The sequence below is a fragment of the Scyliorhinus canicula genome, chromosome 7, assembly GCF_902713615.1.
Source record: "Scyliorhinus canicula chromosome 7, sScyCan1.1, whole genome shotgun sequence".
Taxonomy (NCBI): domain Eukaryota; kingdom Metazoa; phylum Chordata; class Chondrichthyes; order Carcharhiniformes; family Scyliorhinidae; genus Scyliorhinus; species Scyliorhinus canicula.
Window position 1 is genome coordinate 89,136,573 of NC_052152.1, and position 19,195 is coordinate 89,155,767.

At 44.6% G+C, this 19,195-nt stretch overlaps 1 protein-coding gene across 1 annotated transcript in view; it reads right to left on the reverse strand.

Moving 5' to 3' along the window:
- The window catches only part of cnksr2a (connector enhancer of kinase suppressor of Ras 2a), a 709,037-nt gene that overhangs the window by 101,585 nt on the left and 588,257 nt on the right, over positions 1-19,195 (reverse strand). Inside the window, exons 20-22 of the mRNA XM_038802429.1 lie at positions 13,612-13,682; positions 4,493-4,593; positions 2,722-3,232 (exon numbers count right to left, since the gene is read on the reverse strand). Of these exons, the coding sequence (XP_038658357.1) occupies positions 2,722-3,232; positions 4,493-4,593; positions 13,612-13,682 (683 nt within the window). The remainder of the gene's footprint in view (positions 1-2,721; positions 3,233-4,492; positions 4,594-13,611; positions 13,683-19,195) is intronic.

Genomic DNA, 19,195 nt, shown 5'->3' on the forward strand with positions numbered 1-19,195 from the left:
AGGCCGCCTCGGAGTAAAGAGGTTGAATGCCCTTGACTCCTGAAGTGTTCCCCGACGGGAAATGAAATGAAATGAAAAAATGAAAATCGCTTATTGTCACGAGTAGGCTTCAATGAAGTTGCTGTGAAACGCCCCTAGTCGCCACATTCCGGCGCCTTTCCAGGGAGGCTGGTACGGGAATCGAACCGTGCTGCTGGCTTGGTTGGTCTGCTTTAAAAGCCAGCGATTTAGCCCAGTGTGCTAAACCAGCTCCTGGTTTAGGGGGAACATTCCTGCGTGGCGATTGTCACGCGATGTACGTTCATCTGTTGTCGCAGTGTCTGCATGTTCTCACCAAAGTACCACGCTTTGGGACATCCTTTCCTGCAGTGTATGAGGTAGGCAATGTTAGCCGAGTCGCACGAGTATGTACCGTGTATCTGGTTGTGTTCTCATGTGTAATGGTGGTACCCATGTAGATGATCTGGCACATCTTGCAGAGATTGCCATGGCAGGGTTGCGTGATGTCATGGTCGCTGTTCTGAAGGCTGGGTAGTTTGCTGCAAACAATGGTTTGTTTGAGGTTGCACGGTTGTTTGAAGGCAAGCAGTGGGGATGTGGGGATAACCTTGGCAAGATGTTCATCTTCATCGATGACGTTTTGAAGGCTGCGAAGAAGGTGTCGTAGTTTCTCCACTCCGGGGAGCGGCCTTCAACACGTCATCGATGAAGGAGAACATCTTTCCAAGGTCATCCCCACACCCCCACTACTTGCCTCTCTGGATCCTCCTCTTAGCTTACATTCCCACCTAGCTTGGTCTCATTTGCAAACTTAAATACATTACTCTTTGTTTCTTTGTCCAAGTCATTAATATAGATTGTAAATAACTTGAGGCCCAGCACTTATCTTTGCAGCACCCTGTTACTCAGCCTGCCAACTCAAAAACAGCCTGTTTAGCCCTACTCTTTGCTTCCTGTCCGTCAAACAATCCTCTAAACTTGCCAAAATATTAACTTCAACTCCATGAATGCTGGAGCACTCCACCCAGCACTACCCCAATCTTGACATCATATTTAACAACCACCCATTGTTTTTTATGCTTCAGGTAATTCCGTATCCATCCCAAGATTAACTCTGAAACCCCACGACTTTGAGTTTAATTAAAAGCTTTTTGTGCAAAACTTTTTCAAATGCTTTTTAACAGTCTAGATACATCCCACATTCAGACTTTCCACAATGCACTCGGGAATATATTACATCAAAAGGAATTAAGAAGATTGCGTAGGCAGCATCTTCCCATTCTGAATACATATTGATTACTGTTTCCTCGGGTATTATTTTACAGAATCATTCTCAAGTTTACTTTTGATAATTGATTGCATTGATAATTTACTTGCATTGAAGTAACATCGATCGTTTGTAGCTGCCCAGGTCTGTTTTGATGCTCTTATTTAAAAATAGGCAGTAATTAGCCAGTTTCCATGCAACTACCAGTTTCCATGCAACTACCACCTCCCAAGTGTCCAATGATTTTTTCCCAATGTTAGTATATTAAACTTCAGTTGTACATCTGCATACAAGTGGAGGTTCCTTCGAGTTGGATGTTGCCAACCTGCACTCTTGATTTAAAGCATGTGAGGTGTGCCTCTCAAGAAAAAGCACTCACTTCTGTATTAAGAAAATATAAAGTCGCACATATATGGATGTCTCAGTAGTTATGGATACTCTTATGCAGAATTTCTGGAATGTCCGGGTTTTTTGGGGGGGGGGGGGGGGGGGGGGGGGGGATTCCTGAGTGGTTACCCTGACTGCAGTGGAAACCCGTTGGACCATAAAAACAGAGTTTTCACTGACTTCACTGTGACTGAATGGTAGAATTATGGAGGGAAAATCCCATTGATCACCAATTACACCAGATATCTTGTTGAACAAACCAGACCTTCCTTTCACTTTCCCAATTTAAAAAAGAAATTCATACTTTTGATGGAATACAAGTTCTAGCTAAGCAATGACACAAAATGAGTGGCCAAAATCGAGATGCAGTAAATGTTTCTACACTTGAACCTCCCAAGTTATTGAGTCAGCTTCAGTTGTAGAGGTGTCTATTACATTTCATGATGGCCATTATATAGCCTTCCTTCACCACTTAAGAGGTAGAGGCATGGGAATTGTGTGGCTAATGTGAGAATATGCCTTCACAGCACTGGCTTAATTCAAGAATTCTCCACGCCTGCTAGCTTTTTCAAGTGTTCATTTTTGATGGGTCATGTACAAGACAATGAACTCATATAACCAAATGAGTGGGCAATATTTATTTTCCCTCAATTCTCATCAAATGGATTCTGGACATAACGGTGATTACCTTTTGGATTACACTGGTTCATCCTCTAAATTTTGGTGAAGTAATTATTTACATGTACCTATGTTCTCTGGTTTACCCCACATGAGCCATCATCTGAAGAAGATTCCATATCATGAGGAAGGGGAAAACCAATGTTTTATTTGCAACAGGGGGAATAAGATACTTCAGTTGATTTTACTGCTTAATTCAATGGAATTTCAATTCCGTTTCTTTACTGGCTGAGCATCTAATTTAGTCTTACTTGCTTTGATAGGTTACAATCCAGTAGAAACATCCACCCTTCAAAATCCTGCAACTTTTTAAATGGATAACAACAATTGAGATTCAAAGAATTGCATTTTTTAAATTTTAACTGTTCAGGATGGTATATGCTCCTTACCATTTTCCTCTTGTTTTTCTTCTTTAATGTCTTGCTTCTGAATCAGTTCGGTCTGAGCTCCAGGGACACAGATTGAGGAACTCTGACAGGAATGGCTGAAACCACCATCTCGAGGTAGTGTAAAACTGCGCGGTTTACCCCCACCACCACTTCTTCCAGGCCATCGTTCGCCCTCTGCTAATGGGAAAGGTCCATACTGATCCTGGATCTGGCACCTTTGAGCTGGTAAAGTTGACTGTCTCCGATGTTCTGGTGTTGGTAAGCCTGCTTCACAAAACACAGAATCCTCAAGCGGGAGAGTCTGGAGATAGTGCAGCCCTGAACTGGTCAGTGGAGTTTCTATTAGATCCTGCCACGAACGTCGTTCCCAAGCCCCTGGTTTGCGAACAGGTGACTCAGTACCTCCTACTTGTTCTGGTCGGAATTCTTCATGGGACGAATGAGAATGAGAGGTTTCCGTAGAGGACAGTCTATTATGCTTAGGTTCAAGGTACGGACTAGCACAGTTCACCTTAAAGTAATAATACTATGATTAATAACAAATATAAACACTGATCAAAATACTAACAATAAGGCCACATCTCTCACCTCTTAGTAACTGCTTTTAACAATGAAGGAGAATTATCATTCTAATTTAATGCAAGAAAAACAGTTTTACCGCTAATAGCTATCAATTAATTGAACATGTTATTTTTTGATTCTTCACCATTTTATTGATTGATTGTGGAATTCCTTTTTAATTAAACAATAAATCACACAGATGCTGTCATCTATAAAATAGACAATGTAAAACATAAATCAGAATTTAACACATTTAAAAAAGGTAAATAAATATTAAATATGTGGAATGCAGTTTATATTCACAGGGTCCAATTTCTGGCAAAAAACAAAGATAAAGCTAAATTATGCCTAAACTTGGAAGGAAAAATGATCAGAATGAGGTCATGCATTTAAATATTTTTTAAAAACAATATTTAATGTATATTACATTTGAAGGTTAATATTGCAGCTTTAAAGCTATTCCTTATGTTTGAGTAATGTGGGCAGCACGGTGGCCTAGTGGTTAGCACAACCGCCTCACAGCGCTGAGGGCCCAGGTTCGATCCCGGCTCTGGGTCACTGTCCATGTGGAGTTTGCACATTCTCCCCGTGTCTGCGTGGGTTTCGCCCCCACAACCCAAAAATGTGCAGAGTAGGTAGATTGGCCACGCTAAATTGCCCCTTAATTAGAAAAAATAATTGGGTAATCTAAATTTTTTTTTAAAAATGAGTAATGTTAACAGTTTTTTTAAAGTGCGAAGGTACTCAGTGTAAAACTGTACAAACTTAGTTGGTTTAAGGAGGATTTATTTTGATCTGCCATTAAGTTAATGAATGTTAATATACATTGATTCACTTTCTTTACGTAGTCACGAAATTAGAATTTTGACCAGACTATTAGCCTGATGTCATTCCAAAATCAATCCTAAAATTTACAGCCACTTTTATCTATAATAGGTTGATTAATTTAAATCGACAATGCATAGTCCAGTTTATTCTATTTGCCAACTGTTAATTAAAACCAACATTATTTATTGGATTCTGCAGATAGTGAATATGTAAATAAATTGAAAATGAACACATTTTCCAAACTCATATTGTTTGTACTTTCTAATCTTATCTCTGGTGTGAGTTTGTAGGTTTCTAACCAACTGATACTACCGTGGGAAGTTTGCTGAAGCAACAGGTGTTCCTCTCCCAACACAACCCAAAGATGCAAAACAAAACTCACTGAAGGCGCTCGAGGGTAGGTGTCATAAGGAGGTGGCGGACTTTCTTGCTTGGGGGTTGATGGGGTGTCTGCATCCTCTTGTTCACTTTCACTCCAATAATCTACCAAGATAAAATAATTGCCAAGTAAAACACATAATGACATTTAGAATTGATTATGCCCCTTATATGTTTTCTGGTATCGTTTATGACAGTATTATAACCCGCAGAAAACCACGGAGTGGAGCAATCAGTCTCCCCATAAGTCTCGCCGAATACGTGCGCCACTGCTAAGGGGGCGGGGAACCCTAGATCATTCATGGTTAAGATCTGTATAAAGTTGGCGAAGTATGGTACCGACAGAGCAGACCTGGCTGGGATCTCATGTATATTGTAAGTATAATTGCTTTACAATAAACCAAGTTTTCCTTTTACTAACTCATTTCAGGCTCATTTTTGGTCTGCAAGAGACAGCAAAGTTCAAATGTTTTACAAGGAAATTTGTTCAACAGTTTTAGCAGCAGCAGGAGTTTTACTGAATACATACATAATGCAACATTAACCCTACAGTTGTTTTGGATAGTCATAGTTCAGACCTATGCATCTGTGGAAAACATGATGTTAAGACCTGCACCATATAGTTTCCAAACATTTGTTGAGAAGTCATTGTTCTTAATCTGTGCACTGTACGCAAAAGAAGAAAATATAAGCACTAAGCAGTTATATCGCCCTGAGAAGATGTTTTCAATGGCAACTGGCTGGTTTCATTTCCTGTCGTCCACTGCTGGTGGACACAGGTCAGATACGTGATTTCTTTATTTGCTGATTTTGATTTTACTCTTGTTTTCCTTTTTTTTGTTGCTTTGGATGGCAGCTGATCACGTGTTTGCTATCACATCCTCTCCAGGCACATTTTGTGTTCCTTTACTTGGCCCATTGACTCTCCTGTCATAATACCCACTCATGTCTATTATGAGATGCAGACAGGCAGTGATTGACACACAGGGTAACCAATGAACACAAACGACACAGAACAACCAATCACCAGATAGGACACCACCACTAGAAAGCCCACAGGGCATTAAGACTCTCCCTCTCTGACAGGACACAGCTACTGAGATAGTTAGAGTGCACAAGCCAGTGAACATCATCACCATGTAGTAGAGAGCTAGTCTGGTCAAGCCAGTAGGAGGTTATCAGTTAGGATAATAGAGTGTCAACCTATAGCAGATTATGTACAGCAATTAGCAAGTTCAATAAAACAGTGTTGGACCATCTCCTGTGTCAGAAGCCCGTTTCTAGTTTCACTGCATCCAGTTGCAGTTGATGTTAGACCAACTCAGATAACACATCATCTCCCTTTGGCCTTGCTTCATCAACTCTTTCGTCTTTTAATCTCTCCTATTTTGCAGCCTATCACAAACCCTCCCTTTTGACTTTCCTCCCACACTCCCTCTCCTTGCACTTTCTTAACACCGATGACACCTCTTACCTTTCCCATTTCCGATTAAAGGTCACAAGCTGAAACCTTGGGCTGGATTTTCACCATGTCAGGGAGACTCTGGGAACCTTTAAAATGGTAGCTGGGACCCGACAGAGATGTCCCATGTCCATTTCCAGCAGGCACAATGAATTATGAATAAGCTTGCCCATTTAAAATCAGTATACAGGACAAGCAGATCCGATTTTCACTCCAGGAATGGCCTCAACACAGTCTGTGTTCCATGACATTATAGTGGAGACGTAAATGTTCATATGAGGTGATGAGCTCTGTAGAACTGTCGAGCTGTCAAATCCCACGTCAATTAACTTTTGAAAAAACAACTTGGTTGGGATTCTCCGTCCAACGACATCAGAATCGTGAAACACGATTGGGCGGAGAATCTCGTGTGAGCCGGAAATGGTGGCCGAGCCGGGCGCCCAACAGAATGCCATGCTCTGATCCCTCAACAGTGGCATCAATGTTCTTCTCCACACGTACAGTAAAGCCATTGGCATATCATTAATGGGCCGGGCCCGGCCCGTTATCCTCCGGGGCTCCGTGGGAACGGGCCCTACCTGGTATTCTCTCAGGCCTCCGTGAGGCTCTGCTGCCTCAGCCAGGAGGAATTACCGACGGTGAGTGTCACTTGTGGTTTTAAAAATCCGTAAACGGGTGCAGTGGCTGTTGATGGAGAGAGGATATATTTCTAGAGGCGCAACCGTGGGCTGCCGCTCCAGCTGCTAGCATGGCTGGTTAGGGGAGCGGGCATCTGTCAAGGTCGGGGGGGGGGGGGGGGGGGGGAAGAGTAGTGGGGGCATCCAGGGCATAGGCCGTGGGATCGGGGTGACCTCTGCCAGGATCGGGCTGTCCAGGCATGGATTGCCATTACCGCCGCCTGTCAGGCAGCCATCTTGCTGCACACCCCACTGACAGAAATATGTAGCCCGCGATTGCGCAGAGTGACACCAGCTGTACAGGTGCCCCCATCCCATCACATCCACATTCCACCATGCTCTCCACCCCACCAACCACCCACACAACCAGATGGCACCCGCTCCAGGACATCATGCGGCCCAGCGAAGGGGCACATCACAGTAGCCCCTACAGGAGGGCACCAGATGGGGGCCGCAGACCGTACCTCTGGCATGGGCTGCGCCAGGCAATGGTAGCCTTGCCAGCAGGGGCAGGTGACAGGGCCAGAGTCTCCCATGGTGCCAGGCACCGACGGGGCCATGAGTGCTGTGCGAAGGGCAGAGTGATAGGGGAACAGCTAGGGGTGGGTGTGGGGATAGGAAAGAGGAGGGGGTGGGGGCCATGCGTGGGCAGGGGCTGCAGTGCAGGCCAGGGCCACTGTGCAGCCTGTTGGACTTGGTTGAGCATGAGATGCGCACCATGCTGACATTTCTGCCTTTCACCCCCTGTAGACAATTTACTTCAGAATCCAACCAGGAAGGGTTGCCTTCACCTTAGTCATCACAGCCCTGAGGGATGCACTGAGGCTGTATGAACAGCATGGGGAGGACCCTGCAGAACCGGGGCCTTCCCCAGAGGAAGAGGGACCAGCCAGTGAGCCGGCTGCCCAACAGGCCGAGGAAGAGGGAAGGAGACACCATATCAGGCCTCATGTGTACTGTCATTCAAGGACATGTCAGACCGGGCGTGACGTCGAAGACTCCAGCTGAGCAGGAGGACTGTAAAGCATATCTGCCAGATCATCGTGCACCTGGAACCCGACTCCTGCCCACGGTAGCACATTCCACCGTCCACCTGATGATCCCTGCATGCGAGCTGGCCATTCCATCACACAGTCCCACCGAACCCTTGGGCTGTCTGAGGGAGGGACGAGGTGCCGGGTCGGCGTTGGGTGGGGTGGGGGGGGACTGGGATGGGATACTGGGGTGATGTGCGGTGTCCGACCTGGAGGCCTGGGCCTGTACCCACCTCCAAAGTCCACCCATCCTCTCCCCCCCTACCCTCCCCCACCCACACTCAACACCCCCTCTGCAGGCAGTCACTCGGGTGTCCCAGGTTGACATTTTGTCAAGCTTCTCTCCCACAGTCCAGTGGATGCACCAGGGACAGGCGGGGGAGGTTGGGGGGAGGGATGGAAGAGAGTCCGAGGCACTGCGGTGTTCCAGCACCACCCCTACGGGAGTCACCGGCACGGGCACCATCATCTCCTCCCTCAGGGTGCCTGTTGGTCCACGGGCTACTTCTTGGGAGGGGATTGCGACCTGAGTGAACTCCTGGGGCTGCCAGGGGCTGGGCCACTTCCTGCTGGGACTGTGCCACATCAGTCTGTGACTGTGCCACCTCCCTCTGGGACTGGTTCAGGTCAGTCAGTGCCCGGGCAATGGCGTCAACACCCTCCGACATAACATGTTGTGACTGGGGAAAGCTCTGGAGCGCTGCTGCAGTGGCTAGGTGGCCCTTATACATAGCTGCTTGTGACAGGGCAGCCCTGTACTGTGCCTCTGCCACCACCTGCACACAGTGTCCCAAGCCTTGGACGTATTGACCCATGGCCGATACATACGCCTCCAAGGTCTCCACTGCGGAAGGCACCCATGCGGTTTTGGCCTTGGGAGCACGCATGGTTGGCACCACCTTCTGCCCCACAGATGTATTAGCACTGGTTTCCGGGCTGGTTTAGCACACTGGGCTAAATCACTGGCTTTTAAAGCAGACCAAGGTAAGCCAGCAGCACGGTTCAATTCCTGTACCAGCCTCCCCGAACAGGCGCCGGAATGTGGCGACTAGGGGCTTTTCACAGTAACTTCATTGAAGCCTACTCGTGACAATAAGCGATTTTCATTTCATTTTTCACAGGCGGTTGGAATCTACCAACTCCACCTGCAGGCGCTGAATGGTTGCTAATGTCCCCTCATGTAGTCCCAAGACTCTGTGTCTGAATTATCGATGGGACCGCCTTTCCAGAAGCCCGAGACCCATCTGGACAGCAGCTAGTCCCTGCGGTCGGGCCACTCCATCGGGGGTTCTCACCTCCACCTGATGTACCGCTACACATGTGTGGTGCGCACTAGATGGTATCTTAGGAGCCTTTTTACTAACATGCCCACCCGAAGTGAGCACCTCTGGAATGGTGGAGGGTGTTTGAGACAGCTGTGATGGAAAGTCGGTGTTGTTCCTGGACTAGTGTTCCGAGGGTGTCTTGGACTGGCATTTGGGGGCTCCCTTCGCTGTCCGTTTACATCTCAGCTCTGGAATCTGCTTGGGGTTGGGGGGCATTAGAAGGGTCTGCCTTGTCGTCTGATGCTCCTGCAAGACACAAGACAGTACGCATGATTAGATCGTGAGTTGGGGTGGTGTGGGGGAGGTGTGGCAGTCTGGGGGTGGTGAGTGGGTGGTGGAGTGGGAGAGGTGATGTGGTGAGGGGGTGCTGTCAGGATGGGGAGGTGAGGAGGTGGTGTGGGGGAAGAAGTGGGGTGTTGGTGTGGGTTAGGTGGGGTCGTGCCACGTGTGTCTGGGGGACATCACAACTCACTAGGCGCTCCCTTGGTTGCCCGATGCTGAACTCCATCTCGACGGCTGCTCTCTCTCTGGCCCTACTGACCAGGTCCAGTGCCCATTGCTCTGCGACGGTGAGGGGCTACAGGTCTCTCTGTCTCTCTCTCTCTCTTTCCATCCCCCTCCCCCCAATTATCCGTCGTCTTCTCCTAGGTGTAGAGGACAGAATGCATACAGTGTCAGTCAGTCGGACACAGGCAGCACAGCGGGTGGGAAGCTGGTGGCATTTGTGGCCAGGGCACCCGGCCATGGTGGGCAGTATGGGTGCACTCATGTGGTGCAGGGTGGGGTGCACACACACTGCTGGCGGGTGGGGTTTGGCTGCTGTCCAGGTGTGGGTGTTTCCAGGTAGGGGTGTTACAGGTGTGCGGGATGGGGGCTCGTGCCAGGGAGATGGTGCTGCCTACTCAATCTGGCCACCTGAGGAGGTTATGCAGCTTCTTTTTGCACTGGTGTCCGGTCCTGGCGGTGGGACCCATGGCACTCACGGCTTCTGCAACCTGCACACAGGCCCAGTATATGGCAGCAAGTGGCAGCCTCCTTCACACATCAGGGAATAGGGTGGCCCTCATCTCCTCCACGGCGACCAGCAGTGTGTCGAGCTCTGCATCTGTGAACCAGGATGCCTCTCTTCGTGCTGCCATCTTGTTGGCTGGTAAGACTGTGTTTTGGAGAGCAGAGTGCTAATATGTAGCTTTCCATATTGGGTGGCAATCCTGATCCCAGCAAATTGGACACCGTTTTTCATTGGATTCGCTCGAATTCCACATGGCACCGGTGCTAGCCCATTAACGGATCCTGAATTGCTCCAGGACTGGGCCAATTTAGTTGTCATGGAAGTTCACTGATTCAGTTCCGGCGTCACTTAGTTTCTGAAACAGAGGATCATGGTCTGTGTTGATGCCTCGGAATGAAAAAATTGATTCTCGCAGTTTCACTGGATATTTGTTGACATTTGTTAATAATGATAGCATTATTACTACTTGACCGCTTCCACAACCTGTTATAATCACAGTCTCAGCAAATGGGGCTGTAATTCAGCTCTGAGACATTAATGATGGATTATCTGTCTTTGATGTGAGGTCCAGGTCCACCTCCTTCTCCACTATCCTGGCTAAGACCGCGAACACTCCCGCCCAGAACCTTCCCAATTTTTCGCAACCCTAGAACATGTGCGTGTGATTCGCTGGCCTCCGCCACACCTCTCGCACTCATTTGCTGCTCCCTAAAATAACCCACTCATTTTCGCCCGAGTCATATGCACCCTGTGCACCACCTTAAACTGTATCAGGCCCACCCTTGCACCAGAGGAGGTCCTGTTTACCCTATGCAGTGTCTCACTCCACACTCCCCAATTGATCTCCCTTCCCAACTCCGCTTCCTATTTCTCCTTGATCTTCACCACCCGCTGAACTCCCTGCTTCCCCAGCCACTTAAATATATCCCCAATTCTTCCCTCCCCTTCCACATCCGGAAGCAGCAGTCGCTCCAGCAGGGTGTATCCCGGCAATCTAGGGAACTCCCTCCAGAGCTTTCATGCAAAGTCCCTCACCTGCAGATACCTGAACTCACTCCCCCTTGGCAGCTCTATCCTCTCCCTTACCTCCTCCAGACTGGTGAACACTTCCTCCAATACATGCAACTTGTTTTATGATGACTAACCAAAGCTCATCAGCTTCTGGCAAAATTGAACAAACCTTTTGTACAAACAAAAATAGGACAGGAGCCAGAGGGAGTACAGAGAATCAGAGCACTCGCCTTTCAATTGGGACTTCTATTTGAAGAAGAATAAACTGATGTAGTGATACTGATGAGTGCTCCGTATTTTCTCAATGCAAGTCCAATTATGCCATGAATTTACTTATTTTGCCATTTTGCTCATACATAATCTTCATGACATGTTCTCCTCTTTGTTATGATTTTTATGACCCTGTGAGCTCACGAGCTACCATCACATCTTCACCCTGCGTTTCTGGCCCAAACCCATTGAATTGTTTTTATCTCCAACATTTAGGTCCATCTCTCTCAAAGCTCCCTTTTTGAATCCATTAGGTTTCTGCCTTTACACATTACTGAAGTGGCCCCAACTGAAGGCACAAAGTGCCATTCTGATGCCTATTTCAATACTCAGTACTTACCACAATCCATCCCCGTTCAAGAATTCCATGAGTCTCCTGTTTGTTATCAGTGCTTGAAGGCTTAATGGTGGATGTTAACCCCCCAAAATTTTAAAATCTCAAAGTTGACTCACATCTGGGCATAAAAGAGGCAAGTAGCCAACTTTCTTCCAGCAGTTTCAATATTTTAATGAGGCGAGAGCCTTGCTTTTCAGATTTAAGCCTAATCGATTCACTATCCAGGCCTCAGGACACCTGACAGCTAAAGAGTGCTTGAAGGTACCTTCAGAATAATACACACTACTTGAGAACAAGGAGGAGGATGAGCGCTTCCCTGGGAACCCAAATTAATTCTCTTGACTTGGATTAGAAGTTCCCATTTATCAAATCCCGCATCACCCCACTCCACGCTCTGGAATGATGCCTTCCTGACTGGAAACCAAGCCTCCCAATTAGGCCGGTCCTTGTGTGGGGGGTCCTGTCAAAATAAAGTTTCATAGTTTTTAAAAACTTTTTCCAATAAGGGGCAATTTAGCATGATCAATCCATCTATTTACCCTGCACATCTTTGGGTTGTGGGGGTGAAACCCACAGAGACATGGGTTCCCCTCCTGCAGCCCCCCCCCCCCCCCTTCCCCGAAATGCTCCTCAGGTTTGGACTTTATGCTGCTGCTAATATGGTTTCATCCTAATATTGAGCATCAATTTATTGACTCTTCAGCTCTCACTATTTTTTGGTGTTTGCCCAGATTGTTGCTACATAGAATGTCCTTGCATCATCCCAAAGAATAATACTGATATTCTCATAAAGACGCCACACTATGTGGACGAAGCATCTGAAAGGCCAATATGACTCTTATGTGTCATTGCTGATTTGAGTTCTAATTACTGCACCAAATCTTGATATAATTGTAGTTTTCAAGTCACATTCTATGTATTACATTTGATGTCTACACAAGGGTAGAAAATCAATGGTTCTCAAGGAGCTTTGTGGCCTGCAGAGAATTTTCATTAATTACACAGGAATAGAAAATAGCACAATCTATTGTCCCATCCAAACTGTACAACTTCTTGACAGAAATGGTAATGGTTTCTCTTCTTCACAGTGCTTCGGGCTTACATAGCAATTTTGAAAATATGGTAGGTTGAAATTATTTTCTTTTGAACAATAAACAAACGTTAAAAACTTTTCGAAGAGCTTATCTATTTATGTCTCAAATATAAGTGTTTATTTCAGAACAACGTTTTGAAGCAAAGCTGTGTTTTAAGTTGCTTTAACATTTTTCTTATTCAAGTGCTGTGACATTCTTTTAATTACCTTTATGTAGAGTCAAATTTTAAATCATAAACCAAACATTCAACTAGCATTTGAGTGCAAAGCTAGAATACTTGTGTAAACATGTAAAGGGCTAATTTTAACCTGAACTAACAGAAAACTAATGGAATTAGATCTGCAGCTGTTAGAAATTAAGATTCAATGTAATCCGTTTTCCTGCATTTATATAGTACCTATATTCGCATAAAATATCCCACGTTGTTTCACAGGAACATTATCAAACAAAATGTGGTATTGAGTCACATGAATTAGGACAGGTTCTAAGGAGGGTCTTAAAAGTGGAAAGAAAGGCAGTGAAGTGTCTTAAACGAGTGCATGACCTTGATAGCTCAAGGCATGACTACCAGAGCTGGAGCAATTACAATTTGGAGTAAGTAAAATGTCAGCATTGAAGAAATGCTGAGATTTCAGAGGGAAGTAGGTCTCAAAGAGGCTACATATGCAGGGAGAGGTGAGACCATGGAGAGATTTGAAAACAAGCGGATGTTTTAAAATGGAGGTGTTGCCGGACCTGGAGCCAATTAAGGTCTGCGAGACCGGGGGTGACAGATGAACTGATAGGTTAAAATTACCACCAAATTCTCACACATAAGTTCCATATTGTAAAGTTCACTGATATGGAGTATATTAATATCGGACATAGTCACATTCTGTTGGACATTGTTACATTACAGTACCTTGGTCGTGTCTGAGTCGCTGCTCTTTTTCTGCATATCCCACTGTAGCTAAGCCAAGCCTACTCAGCCACCTGTTAATAATTAAAAAGGCAAGTTGCATGATTAATTATCCCTTTGAATATGGCAGAACATTTATGAGGGGACTTAAAAAAAAGACAAAACAACAAATAGGTAGTTTGGCTCCTCTGCACTTTGGCTTTGAAGTTTACTTGCAGGGTGATACAATGAATTGCACTACCACAAGCACTGATTTACTTTGTTGGCTGTCAAGTACAGTTTTAGATACTTTTATCAGTCAACTGCTTGGCCCAAATGCATATGGTTTACAGTATCTAGACATGTCAGATATTAGCCGTTCTACATGTACATTGACATCACTGAAATGTACCAAATGGAATAGATATCTTGTCTCAGCTGCAACCCTTCACGTAACACAATTTCATGTTGCATTTATATTACAGAATTGGTCACTGTTCAACCAATTCTATGAAAGAGCTCAATGCTCAGGATGCTCTGGAATCATCTTTTTTTTTTACATGGCAGAACCTACAGCCCCATACTATCAAAACAACAAGCTTCACATTCATACTTTATTTTCTGGTTCCTGGGACTTCCTGTATAAGTCAAGGGAATATCTAATGGTTGGCTAGGAAATATGCTTCAATGGATTGACTGTATGGTCAGGCTTAATTGTTCAGCACCCCAATGGGCAAGAAAATATTGCCATCAAAACATTATCACAGGAGGCAATATTGCCTCAGTTTTTGTCATGAACTACTGCTAAACCCTAGGCTGTACTTGGATGAGTTTAGTTTAAAGGAAAGGAGAAAAGCAATACTCATGTAGAGAATTTACCACAACTTGTATTTCACAACTCGATATGTCATTCATTAAAACAGAGCTGCAGAGCCATGATAATCCAACAATTATTTTCCAAACAAATGACGGATGATGGCAATGCTAATTCTTATGAAGTCTAATGGAGCAACTTTAACTCCAAGCAGGTGGGTGGGATCAAGTGAGATGTGAAAAATTTAAAAAAAACTCAAATCCAATGCATCGCCTTCCAAGTTTAATATCGGTAAAACAGAGGGCTGGTGACCAATCATTGCCACAGGTTAAGTCGGCCTTTTGTACATTATAATGAAGCTGTATATCTCACATGGGCTATTGGGTTTCTCAGACCAATGGGAAACCCATGGCTGGAGCAAGCTGAGTACAGCTTAAAGACAAGTGTCTTGACAACAGGGAGGTGGCACAATGGTTAACACTACTGTCTCATAACGTGAGGGACCAGGGTTCAATTCTGGCCTCACGTGGCTGTGTGGAGTTTGCATGTTCTCCCTGTGTCACGTGGGTTTCCTCTGGGTGCTCCGTTTCTCTCCCACAGTCCAAAGATGTGCGGGTTAGGTGGATTGGCCATGATAAATTGTTCTTAGTGTCTAAAGGTTAGGTGGGGAGAGGGGGGGGTGCTCTTTCAGAGTGTTGGTGTAGACTCAATAGGCTGAAGGCCTCTTTCTGCACTGTAGTGATTCTATTCTATTCTCTTCTAACACTGCTTGTGGATTAAGAGGAAGAGGAGGTCAGACCCAGCCCCCTAAGACTTACCCTCTTCTCTGCTGCTGGACGCCCCCCATCTCTGTGGTCAAATTCTGAAAGATCAACTTCACACCCCTCGCACTGGATTGGAACTCTTTGGGATTGGGTATCACACCTGCCCTTCCAGGATTGAGAGATCAGGCTCTGCTTCCCTCATACTCACAAACTCATCTGCAGACTCCCGATCTGCTTTTGTTGGCTATACCTCACACAGGGTGCTCCCCATTCACAGGGAACCGAGTCTGTAAATTAGTCCGGCTCCCAGATGGGGGTCGTGTTTTTTTAAAAAATGCGCACTTGGGAGGTAAAATACGATAGCACGTCGGGAAATATGGGCTACTATATCTGGACGCCTGGCGAGGACTCTTCACCATGTCCGCCGCTCCCAACCACCATTTCCGCCACTCCCCAACCACCCCCCCCCCCCTCCCCCCCCACACAAAACATCCTTATGTGTGCACATTGCATAAGGCCTAATACTTTCAGTTAAAGGGTGGCCACATAAATACAGATGATTTATCTGGTGGAACTAATTTAATAATTAACTAATGACAATTGCCTCACATAACCAAACAAAGGAACTTTTCTAAGTCACTGGACTGTTTGTGGGTTAAGCAATATTTTGTTTAATTTATATAATCAACTGCAATCGCATGTCAAGTGTACATGGTTAGTCAATGGACTGTAGCACTTAAATTCATTTTTGTGGTTGCACTGACTAACAAAATAACCAAACCTGATTCAGTTTGTCTAATGACAGGGGAAAGTGCATGACATGCAATAGACAAAGGAAATATAGATCATTCATCTGTAATGGAGTTATGTACACTCAACAATGCTCATGTCTTGGGTTTAGCCCTTTGTCTACAACTTTGAGAAATACCTATGTGCATGCCTCCTTCAAAATTATACTCAATCATCCTCACCTATCTCATATAACTCACAATATACGATTCATATAAAACATACTGGGGCAGAATTTCCTCTTGGGTTTACACTGTTACTTTAACAAACACCTGTAGAAATTACATAAGCAGACATTCCAAAGTTAGAGTCTGAAATTGGGACAATTCCCATGAAAAGTCCGGTGACGTAGTTTTCTTGGTTTAATTTATGTGATAATGCTTATTAAGACTTAGTTTAATAGTATATTTACATACCACTATTGTTACATACCACAATGCGAATGCTAACATAATTTCCTAATCTAACTGGATACCAACCAACTAGTTCAGACCAAAGAACTCAAATCAGCAGTTTCTTTTTGTTTTACTCTAAATGAGCTAGTTTCCGTGGCTAATGCGGTATCCTTTATTATATAATAATCAATCCCACCTATATATAATCTGGCTTCGATCCCACCTATACACAATCTTGCATCGCTCCCACCTATATACAATCTTGCATCGATCCCACCTATATACAATCCTGTTTTACATTAAAAACAAATTCATCACATCTCGGCCTGTGGTAAGTCCTGAGTCAGTTTTGAGTCTGATTAAATTGGATGTTTTAAATTAAAGAATTGGGCACTTTAAATTAAACTGCAGTCAAATGTCAGGCAGGCTATTGGGAATTCAGATTTGACCAAGTCAAATACACAACTGACAGACAAACTGCAAGAACATATCTGGACTTGCCGCATCAGGTGATCATTGTACAATATTGACGTGCACCAGTCTATTGTCAGTAGCCCAGATCGAACCAGACTCTCTGGCACCCAGTGTTCCTCCCATTACCTTATAACAGGTTGTGCACAAGAAACTACTGGAGATGAACATCTGGGGGTGGGCCCTGGTGTCCTGTCAAGCGTACATCAAGAAACCCACTGGGTGTTGGATCCCCTCCTGAAACCTCATTGGCCGGAAGCCAGAGTAGTTTCTAAAAAGGGGGGGGGGGATAACAATAGATGTTTACAGCACACCAGCAGCAAAGACTCCATGCAGAGGCAATCGAGACATGTCAGCAGAGGTGGAAGGAAGCAGCATGCAAGACCCATCTTCGCAATGATGGACCTGAGAGACTCAGGAAACAAAGGTGATTTTAAGTAATTTATATTTTAATTTGTGGGTATTTGAAATAAGGCATAGTGTAAGTAAGTTTAATTTTGTATTTCTGTATTTGAAAGGGCTAATGACTTCAATTTGGGCATATATGCTAATGAGGGTTTACAACATGAAAGCAAATAAGGTTTAAAGAAATACGGATGAGGTTACTTAGCAACCAGGGCCACCCAGGGACAGAAATAACTTTTGAATCAGTTGTAAGCTAGTTCTAGAAGTTGGACACAGGATAGGGTAACTTTAGAGAGCTGATTCCCAAAATAAAATCCCAGATACCAACGTGCGAGGGCAAAAGTATATCTCAGGAAGACAGTTAAGTTAAAGGGGACACAGAACAAGATGTTGAACAAGGTCCTATTTGGTGAAGTTAAAGAAAAACGCAGAGAAAGGGCTACAAGTTAAAGAGACAGCTGCAGGAACCAGATTTAAAGTCAAGTAGGTGAGAAGCCAGACATCCGAGGTAAATCAAGAGTTTGGTAACACCTTATTACAGCCTGTGAAACAGTGGTGTTCTGTTGGCATGGTTGGGTATCTGAGGGATTGTGCGGAAGCTTGAATGGATTTGCCGATCCAGGGGAGAGGAATATGGAAAGGAGGTTGAACTTTTGAAGGTGGATCCTTGTTGAAAACATCTGAGAGAAAGCCTTGGGGAAATTTCTAAGTGTGTTCTTCAAGAGTGTGAATTGGAAACACTTGTGTGAAAGTCAGAGTTCCAGTGAGACCAGTTAGCTCACAGTGTGACAAGCATCTGGGGGCGTTTGATGAGAACTCACAGAAGTTATATTAGGTGGCATCTGTTACTTAGTTTCAGAGTGGTGTGTCTGACCACATTTCACCTAGTAGGTTATATGGACTGTGTGCTTACCAAGAACATTAAAGTATAAGATTGATTTCATAACTTGTGTTAACCTTATGGTTCAGTATATTTTCATGAAGGTATAGCTGAGGTGGAGGAATAGTATATTAAAGTTAATATTTTCTTGTGACTCTGTTCATCCACGTCTTTAGACAAAAGATAAATGTTAGGATCCAACAAGCTAGGTTCCACCTAGGATCTGACTTGTCCAGTAGTAACATCAATTGGCGTTGTAATGATTGTCTCAGCTGGAGAGACAGAATTGTTCAGTAACAATTCATGACTGTGAAATTAAACTGTGATTTTCTGACCCTTAAAGCCCTTGACCAGAAATTCCTTTTCCGGAGAATTTTGACTGTATGTTGGTTTGTATAGACAGTCAGACTTTACTATATGTGCCTATGGATGATTTCCATTGGTAATGTTTGTCCTATTGTACATCGTACTGCTTGCAGGTACAAGGAATTCATCATTGTGTTCTACAGATGCTTCAAACATTCCCAGTTTCATGCCACTGAATTTACTTGGATGACAAAAGATGTTGCCCATTCAAAGTATTTCCATTGGCAGATTACAGACATGCCTGGTGAAAGTTAGATGTATCCTAGAATTTTGTGGATTAATTTCTTGTCACAACATGCTGTTATGCTCATGCTCATGAAACAAATTGGGAGATGGACATTTTACTTTTAAGAATGACACTTCATAAAACGAACTCCAGAAAGTCAGGTGATTAACTTTGTGGTTTCTGTACACGTTTACCTGAACGCATCTCCACAAAGTAACTTGAAATGTAATAGCCTTGCGGATACTGCTTCACCACCTACTCACCATTTCAATGGAAGAGAATAAAAAAAACATTGCTGCCAGCCCCATGATGATGGGATTTCAAATAAAGGAATTTAGTGAGGATGATCATGATTGGAATGGAATGTTAAACATTTTACCATTGTGTGTCAATTACATCGGCTTCGGCCCATTGCGTGGTCAATGGAATATGTTGATATTGTCATCACATGACTGAAACTGGCTGGAGAGGGAGCCAAGATCTTTTTAATCCACAAGA